Raw genomic sequence first — 9,344 nt, forward strand, 5'->3', positions numbered from 1 at the left:
AAATGTGAAATCTTTCATTTAAATTCTTAGAGATCCGAGTGTGCGCACATGAAATATTACACAGAAAACTATTTTACTTCCAAAGTTGGTGCATCAGAAATAGAACCATATACAAAATCAGAAACAGAGCAAAGTAGAAACAGATTAAAGCAGAGTAGAAACAGAACCAGAACCATATACAGAATCAGAATGTCATGCCTAAAGTTTTCAGATGTCACATCTTATCAAAACAAAGTACTGAACATAATCATATCATCTTCATAATCAAAATAAATTCAGAGCATTTTTATATAATCATACACAAATTTGCATATTCACTTTTTTTTACATAGTTCAGAAATAGAATGTCAAAAATAGCTCATGTTTACACTTATCATGACATAAAATATTTTTCTCTTCTTAAATGGAATTTCACGCGAATGCTGATAAAATAACCGAGTTTGTTTTCAAGTTTTTCTTTTCATAACAAAACATGCATATTTTTCATAAAATCAACCTCAGTTCAATTGTTTTATGCAAAGTCTAGTATAGGAATCCCGCTTACCTGAACCTTTTAACTTTTATGAATTTCTTCACAACAGTGCCAAGGGAATATCAATTACCTATAAAATAGTTACGTAATTTGCGTTAATTTTCAATTGAATACATACTTCATTATTAAAATTTGAGATATAAAAATCTATATTTCCTTAATATCTAAAAATCATCGGAACCTGCTAAGATCTTTTAGATCAATTGGCAACACCTTAGTTTCTCACTCAGAGAACTAATGATCGAATCCCCCTCTCCATGTATAAAAATAAAAAATAAAAATAATTAGAACCTTCAAATATCGTTACTCCCTAAAATACTTTTATTTTCATATAATTTCTCTAAATAATTTCGTGATTAATTCTTAAAATCATATTAACTCCATAATATTGACATTCAAGTCATAAACCTAGTGTTCATGTATCCAACTTTAATTTTCTGACATTTCGTCAATTTTCCTAAGTCTATTCTTTCCTGGGATCCAAATAACCTAAACTCAAGTGACTGACGAATCCGGCGGCATATATGTGATTATACTTAAAAAACATTTCTCAAGTATTACATGTACGCATCTCAGCTTCATTGCTTCAAATTAATACTTAGGTAGATGGCTTAGATTGCATGCACTGACCGACCGGAGAGAGAGAAACGGACAAGAGGTAGCGGGCTTACCAAGAGGAAAAACAAACGGCAGACCTGGAGTGGCGTGAAGTGCCCAACGGCACTTTCTGTGCAGGTGGAGGCGACGTGGAGGGGCTAATGACGTCGTTGGGCTTCACCATGTCGTGGCTGGTGGCTGAGATGTTTGTGTGGAAGGGTTGTGGATGGCTTGGGGTGCTCTGTTTTGTTGTAGGGGAAACAGGGGCTTTCGGTGGTTTTACAGAAGGTGGGTAGTGGTGTGTAGGGAGAGTCTCACGGTGGCTGCGAGGTGGTGTAGGGCGGAGGTTTAAGCTGTGGGCCCAGCAGCTTCTGTCGTGCAGGGAAGATCTCGACACGTTGGGTTTTTGTTCAGGGATCTTGTGCTACGCGATGGATGCTGGGTGTGGGCTGGCGGCTTGTGGAGGTGCGCTAGGCTAGGCCTTGGGCAATGGCTAATTGGTTGAGTGTGGGCGGGCTTTGGTGGCGCTGGTTGGGTAGGGTAGTTCCGTGCGGTGGACGCACTTGGGGTTGGGCTTCCATGATGGCGAGGATGTGCAAGTGGAGTTGGATGACGGCTTGGTGGTCTGCGGTTTGGTTACTGGTAAAACTATGTGCGGTGACCCTGGCTTAGGAAAATAACCAACCAGCTTATGCGTGAATATATATATATATATATATAAATATAAATATGCACAGGCACTGCCGTGAATTTAGTGGGAGGGAGACGTGCATGGCGTGGAGTCTGAACTTGGTTGAACTTGGTTCTTCACGGGTTGGGTTTTGGGCCTACGTGGTTTGGTCTTTTTTTTTCCATGTGTTATGGCCTCGACTAAACCTCTAAAAATATTATAAACTTATCTAATAAATTTTTTAGGTCAATTCCTACTTGTCCTTTAAAAGATTTTAACTTTATTATCAAGCCCAATAAAATCCATACTCTGGGCCATAGCTTATTCCAAAAGTTTTTGTTAAAACTCAAGCGGAATTTTCATACATATTAACCCAAAAGTTTTATACAAACTGCGATTAGCTTGGGCTGGGCTTGGTGTTACACTCTTTGGATCTTCTAATGATGCGCTGCTTTACCTGATGAACCTGCACTGGCAGTATAAATCTCAGTATCAGTTCCTGAAACCAAACCCACAGAAAACTGATCCTTGTGAAACAAGTGTGGATGCTGCAGAACCTAGAACCAAGGTTCAAGTGCCTATTCGTGTGATGCAACAAAGATTGGCTGCTCAGAAAAGAATGAACCAGTACAAGTTGAAACCCTTGAAAGAGTTTATAGAAGAACAAAGCGAGCCCCCACTGTAATTAATTTAATTTTTTTTTTTTTTGTTTTTTTGCCTCAATACTGTAAACTTGCATGTTCGAGATTTTTGTTTTCTCATCTATTGCTAACCGATCAAGGCTACTGTATAAACTGATTTAACCCACTTTGGTGTTCAATTTTAATGGAAAATATCTCTTGATGTTCACGTATCAGCTGCCTAAATTTTATCAATGCATTGCAATATCATGAATCTTTTAGGATTTTCTCGATGCAGCTTCAAATTTTGTTTCGTGTGTTTCTGAATTATCCCATAAAATAATTTCAGGGTTGTTGGCAAGAGTTCTAATTGAAATGACTTCCTTCCCCTTGGAAATGAGGTAGAGGGTGAGATTATAGGTTCAAGAGCTGCTAAGTGCACATGCAACGTAGAGAGAGACAGAAGGGGGGGCAGACGACAATGTCTTCTTCGTTCTTTCATCAAGAATGCTGTGCTGTTAGACCTGTTTTATTGTGAGGTTAGAAGGAGACCAAAGGTTGTATCCAAGTACACGATAAATGTACGGGAGAATTGCCTAAACAAAAGGACGGAGAAAAACAGCAAATGGGATTCAGCTAGACCTGCCAGGTCCCATCCCACTGAAACAAAGTACCCCTCCATACCCTATAAGTTACGAACTGAACTCCCCACAAGTCCCTATAAAGCACCACAAATTCCCCACACAACGTAAAATCTAAACTGAAGACTCCCTTCTTGATCAAACCCGAGCCTCTTCACACTGTGGCCTTGACAATATGCCCACAACATTTCTTCCTTTAGCTGCAAATGAAAATGCTTCATACTTTTCTGATGAATTAATTAGAAAACCTACCTGTAAGTAGGTTCCCTAGGGGTGAAAACCGATCCCTTCGGTTCGGTTTTTGGACAAAATTGATGCCAACCGAAAGTTAATTTTTGGGAGATAAAACCGGCCGAAACCGGTCGACGGGAAGGAGAAACATCGGCCAAAACCGTTGCTTCATTTCTCTGGCGTCGTTCTACTTAATTTTTTTTTATATGTTATGAATTAAACGACTAATACCAAACAACGTCGTTTAAGTTGGAACGGCGTCGTTTTGAGTACAAAATATATATAAAAAAAATAGTTTCTTTAGTCGGCCGATTCAGCGGTTTGAACAAAATTCAAACCAACGCCAAACTTGCCGATATCGGTTTTTCCTATTTGCTATCGCAGACCAACTAGTTCTCCACCTGTTTCGGCTGATTCTGAGCTCTGGCAGTCGGTCTGAGTCGGTCTATATTGGTTTCTCGGTTTTTTGTACAACCCTAGGTTTCCATATGGTTTCAGGGTCATGATACTCTTTCTGTTGGAGATTCCACTCTAGTTTTCTCTAGGTAACACATTCTCATTTCTTGGCTTTCTCAGAATTACTAGTTTCACTGAAGACAGCAATCTAATAATTATGATATGGAAGACTCGGGTTAGGAAGAATTGATATCCTATTTATGAGTTAAAAACATGCGTCTTGAATAACGGTTACTTTCCCTTCGTTCATTTCTTGTCTTTTTTGGCCTCTCTCTCTCTCTCTCATACGTATTAGAACACAGAATTTGGTTCATAAGATGTTGTAGAACATGTACAAAAAGCTTTTAAGGTTAGCTGTCTGGTTGAGGTCACATTTTATTAAGTTTTGATTTGTAAGCTACTTGGGGCAAATTTTCAAGGAGTTGTTATTGCTAGAGTTTTCCTTCTGAAGCATTTCTATGGATAATTATATGTGAGATCGCTTGAAGCAACAAAAACTTTGTCTGGCAGTAATAATTTCGGTCTGCAGCAGTCCGCAGGTGACTAATGCTTTGAACACAAAAAAAAAAAAAAAAAAAAAAGGTTCCAAAGTTCACTTCTTTCTTTCGAATGCATATGGTATACTAGAAGAAAAGAATGTATATTCTACTGTATATAAATTATAAGTAATGCTGCATATAATCGTGAAATATATAAATATTGTACAGTCGTTTCGAAAAAAAGTGAGATATATTATTAAAAAATTAATTTTTTTATATGTGTTTTGTATTTATTTACTTTTTTAAATAATTATACAACACTTACACAATCATAACTGCAATTATCATTTTTTATAAATTATTAGATCTGAGCAAATGTTCTGTTTATTATCACATATTTTACTAGGCCATGACCTGTGATAAGCCCGCTCGGTATTACTTTGTTTCCCTTTAACATAGGAAAATCGAAGCCTTCAAGGCAATTGATATGAAGAGGGCCCACAAGTATATCGCACTTGTGTAGCACATGCAGGTATCCCGGGGATCGAGATTCTCAGATTAACCGTAATTGTGAAGGAGAAACACTACTCCCACAGAATTTGTTTACCGAATTTTATTTTAATTTGAATTTTAATAAGGCCTAAGAGTAGAATTAAGAAACTGTTTTAATTTTAATAAGGCCTATGAGTAGAATTAAGAAACTGTTTTCTATTAAGTTTGTAAATTTTATTTTTTCAAAAAAAAATATTCGGTACCCAGAGTTGCCCAGAATCGAGACCGGTGGTCCCAACTCATTGCATTACCGCTTCCAATTTCGGTCCCAATCCGTCGGATCCGTACTCAATCCAACGGCCTGGGAACTTCCACCATTGTCCTCTGCAAACCTTTGATTCACGCCACTCCTCATGGCTCATAAGTCTCCACGCTCTCACTTTCAAATCCGTCAGATCGAGACGAATCTAACGGCTGAAAATAGACGTCATATTATTGTTTTAATTATTATTATAATTATCATCACTATTATTTTCTCAACACCCTTGTATTAACTTGCCGTAACATTAAAGTCCCGCTCTTTTTTGTGTCTGAAAGCCCAAGAATATTTGGCTTGCTGCGTTTCCCCTCTCTCGATCTATTGCTTGTAGATGCAATGCAAGAGCAAGCAACGAGTTCCATTGCGGCGAGTTCTCTGCCTTCGAGCAGCGAAAGATCTTCGAGCTCTGCTCTTCAGCCTGAAGTCAAAGAAGGTCGGAACTTTCTCGCTTTGGGATTTTTTTTTTCTTTTGTCAAACAGATTATCAATTTGGTGCTTCTCTCTTTTATTTTAATATTTTTTTTCTGATTTCCAATCTTGGCTTTCTGGAATGTCGAAAATTTTCTCCGCGTGAAATTCCTCCGCAAATTCTGCAGCTTCTTTTTTTTTTTTTCCTCTTTCCTTTGTATGATCAGCATTATTCATGATGTCAAGACAATTGAAATTTCCCTTCCGGGTTTTGTACAAAGTCGAGCTTTTCTCAACTGGGACATTCTGTATTTTCATGGGTATCACTTCTACCTGGGAAATCCCCGGGATTACCATTACTCCCACCCTGGCAATTTTTTAATATTTCTTTCTTATATTTAGGTTTGGAGAGTGATGAAGAGATCAGGAGGGTACCAGAGATAGGTGGTGAGTCTGCTGGAACCTCAGCCTCGGGGCGGGACACGGGTTCGGTGGCCGGCCCAGACCGGGCTCAAGTCAACGGGGAAGGTCAGAGGAAGAGAGGCAGAAGTCCAGCTGATAAAGAAAGCAGGCGGCTGAAGAGGTATTAGTTTATAGCTCTGCTGCCCCTTTCCCGATCTATCCGCTTTATTCTATGGGTCCACTGGCATTTTTGGTATATAACATTGTGCATTTGGGGGCTGCAAAAAATTGGGAAAAGGTTACTGAGGAACAGAGTTTCAGCACAGCAAGCAAGGGAAAGGAAGAAAGCATACTTGACTGAACTGGAAACGAGGGTGAAAGAGTTAGAGGAGAAGAACTCTGAGCTCGAAGAGAGGTTGTCCACCTTGCAGAATGAGAATCAGATGCTCAGACAGGTATGTACTTCACCATCACATCATACCACAGTAGCCATCATAAATGGTTGTTGAGATACATGGTAATTAGGCATGTAGTCCTATCATTTTCCATCAATGATGAAAACGCCCATGAGCTTGTTGATAATGATCTGATTGGGTGGGTGAGGGTCCACGTGATCAAAGCATATTCGATGTGGCCATACAAGAATAGGCATAGTGGCATAGAACACGCCAACCTTCCCCCCACCCCCCAAAACAACTACCAAAACACAAAAAAAGAAAAAGGAGGAGGCTAATGGCCATAATTCATATTCTCCCTTGACGTGTCAATCATGGTTGTAAACCACCCTCTCTCTCTCTCTCTCTCTCTCTCTCTCTGTCTGTGTGGCTCAAAAATGGAGATGTACGCTTATGTATATACACCAGCTTGACCTTAACTAACTCACTCCTAATCAGAAGTGGCTAATTAAATACTACAACAGAATTACAACTTCTAATGCACGCCCTCAGTGAGCCTGGCCAAACCGGTCAGCGACGAGCAAGTCATGCTTATTAATGAATTTTTGTTTGGGGACTTGGTATATGAAGTTTCTCAGGTTATTGGAGTTGGCACCTGTGATTTACCGCTATCTTATCTCAAACCGCAAGTTGCATGACATCTAATTTTTTGCACTTTATCGATTTTATTTTTTCAGATATTGAAAAACACAACAGCAAGCAAGAAAGGAGGAAGTAGTGGTGCTAATGGCAATGATGGGTCTTTGTGAGACAAAAAAAAGGAAGAGCAGGGTTGGTAAGAGTGTAGAGAGGATGCAAGTGTATTTAATACTATTAGGTACATTATGAAGTATCAGAAACTGAGAGCATCTCGACATGCTTAATTCTAGGTTAGTGTTTTCCTAGGGATTTTTTCCCACTTTTCTCATATCCGTATGCCATGTAATGCTAGCCTGGCTAATAGCTATGCCATCAAACAATGATGGCGGCGACAGTGACTATGGTTGTAGTGCCAATGGCAGAAGTGGCGGTGACTGGTGGAGTGGAAAGTGCAATAGGGGCGTGTGTGTTAGGTGGGTGAACAGTTTACTTAAGTAAGCTTCTTTGGAGAATCTCCATTTGTATATCCTCATCTTCAGAATATATTTGGCATGCATATGTCAATTTTAGCTGGTGGTTACTTGTTTCTCTTTGTGCTGCTTCTTAAGTTAAGCTCAAACTATTGACAATAGCAATGTGTATGAATTAGCTGGAACAATGTCGTTGTTTTCCTCATATTTAACTCGAAATAAATAGCTGGTTTTGGGCGCATTCCATTGAATAATAATTTACGGGAAAATATTGTCTTGAGTGTTTAAATGAATTTGAGGATTTTAAGCAAGTGAGAGATAGGTACAATCTTACAGTATATTTAAATTTGGACAAAAATACCAGGGTTTTAGATGTTAACTTTATTTCACGTGTGTATCACTAATTCAAGTTGAAATAATAATTTACAATAATTTGGAAAAATTCTGATGTGCAATTTAAGGATAATGGTGGCAGTTATTTTTTTATCAAAAACTCTACTTGCAACTGGCTGGGAGACTCTCGCGTAATCGGTTGCATAAAAATTTTTTATTTTGTCCCATTCTCTCATTTTGTTTCCTCTCTCTCTATCAGTTTTTTTCATTCCCTCATAGCCAAGGAGACTGCCAAGGATTGGAAGGGCCTCCGCGTCATGGTCCAGAACCTTCAAGCCAAGGTCTTCGTTGTCTCCTCTGTTGCCGCCCTCATTATTAAGGCCCTTAAGGAACCCGAGCGCGACTGTAAGAAGACGAATAATATCAAGCATAATGAAAACATCTTCCTCAACGACGTCATTGAGATCGCGAAGGTCATGTGGCACAGGTCCATGGCCAAGGACCTCTCTGGGACCGTCAAGGAGATCCTCGGTATGTGCATGTCTGTCGGTTGTGTGATCGATAGGAAAGACCCCAAGGACTTGCAGTAGTAGATCACTGATGGTGATGTCGAAATCCCTCTGGACTGAGTTCCCCATTGAGGATTTTTTTTTTTCAAAAATAGTTTATTTATTTATTTTTAGATAATTTGGGGATTGTATGGTTTACTATGTTTTAGAAATTAGAATATTTGCAGGGATTTGTATGCTAATTTAATTATGTTAATGGAGTTACGGTGTTAGTATGATTTCTTTTTGCTGGGTGATTGATTATTGTTAAAAAAAAAAAAAACAAGTTTTTTACTTGAATTTCATTGCGATGGAGGTTAGCAGTGGGGTTGGGTCTTTTGTGAGTGATGGCCTGTCATAACTTGAGGCTGGTTGGTGATGGCAGTCGAAGGGAAGAAATCAAGAGACAGAGAGAGAGTGTGTCTAAAACTTTAAGAAATTTTGCTTCTATTCCAAGTAAAATTCTGAGAATATTGAAACAAGTTACTAAACGGTAGTGAAATTTGTGGTTACTGTGGTTATAGAGAGTCAAAGGAAGATATAGATGAAGGTGGCGCAGTGTGGTTACAGAGGACTTGACCAGAGATAGAGAGAGAGATTGAGAGGTAGAGAGGCTGCAAACCTCGTGGAATTACCGATAAATATTGATTAAGTTTGTAAGTTTTTTATTGACAGACAGAAAAAGGAAAGAAGTGAGAGAGAAATAGGAAGAAGGAAAGGCTGAAGTGGGACCCAATTTGTCAGCCGATTATATAAAGGTTGTATATGTCGGTTGTATCTAGCATTTCTATTTTTTTATTTTATTCTTTTTGAACTAGGCAGTGATAAAGATCTTCCGAATTGATACTTATTAAAAAAAAAAAAAAAAAAAAAAAAAAAAAGATCTTCTGAATGGAAGCAAAAGGTATTCTCACTCCAAACCCGAATAGGTCATACAGTAAAGTTATTTTTATTGTAAAATAGATCTAACAAATTAAATAAAGTCACGTCAGTTTATAAAATTATTTTGTATAATTTATCTGTAGATCTGCAATACTAAAATGTTATTGCCCCAAGTGCCTGCAATGCATTTTAGTTATTTTTAATGCTTAAAAAAATTATTACTGATAAAT

General features: G+C 38.4%; 2 protein-coding genes across 2 annotated transcripts; both read left to right on the plus strand.

Annotated features, from left to right (window-relative positions):
- The first annotated feature begins 5,255 nt into the window (after positions 1 to 5,255).
- Positions 5,256 to 7,467, plus strand: LOC121261327 (transcription factor HY5-like). Its single transcript, XM_041163648.1, has 4 exons — positions 5,256 to 5,470; positions 5,848 to 6,028; positions 6,146 to 6,302; positions 6,980 to 7,467. The coding sequence occupies exons 1-4, from the start codon at positions 5,374 to 5,376 to the stop codon at positions 7,049 to 7,051; spliced, it is 507 nt and encodes a 168-aa protein (XP_041019582.1). The 5' UTR covers positions 5,256 to 5,373; the 3' UTR covers positions 7,052 to 7,467.
- LOC121260318 (60S ribosomal protein L12-like) lies at positions 7,264 to 8,274 on the plus strand. The gene is made up of 2 exons (XM_041162141.1): positions 7,264 to 7,354; positions 7,964 to 8,274. The coding sequence occupies exons 1-2, from the start codon at positions 7,264 to 7,266 to the stop codon at positions 8,272 to 8,274; spliced, it is 402 nt and encodes a 133-aa protein (XP_041018075.1).
- Positions 8,275 to 9,344: the final 1,070 nt, after the last annotated feature.

Source organism: Juglans microcarpa x Juglans regia, chromosome 4D, assembly GCF_004785595.1.
Source record: "Juglans microcarpa x Juglans regia isolate MS1-56 chromosome 4D, Jm3101_v1.0, whole genome shotgun sequence".
Taxonomy (NCBI): domain Eukaryota; kingdom Viridiplantae; phylum Streptophyta; class Magnoliopsida; order Fagales; family Juglandaceae; genus Juglans; species Juglans microcarpa x Juglans regia.

Excerpts from the sequence above, each read along its gene's own strand:
- LOC121261327 (XM_041163648.1), top strand. The coding sequence starts at position 5,374 with ATGCAAGAGCAAGCAACGAGTTCCATTGCGGCGAGTTCTCTGCCTTCG. Across the intron at positions 5,471-5,847 it reads TCAGCCTGAAGTCAAAGAAG|GTTTGGAGAGTGATGAAGAG; the intron begins GTCGGAACTTTC and ends TCTTATATTTAG. Across the intron at positions 6,029-6,145 it reads GAAAGCAGGCGGCTGAAGAG|GTTACTGAGGAACAGAGTTT; the intron begins GTATTAGTTTAT and ends AATTGGGAAAAG.
- LOC121260318 (XM_041162141.1), top strand. The coding sequence starts at position 7,264 with ATGGCGGCGACAGTGACTATGGTTGTAGTGCCAATGGCAGAAGTGGCG. Across the intron at positions 7,355-7,963 it reads AATAGGGGCGTGTGTGTTAG|CCAAGGAGACTGCCAAGGAT; the intron begins GTGGGTGAACAG and ends ATTCCCTCATAG.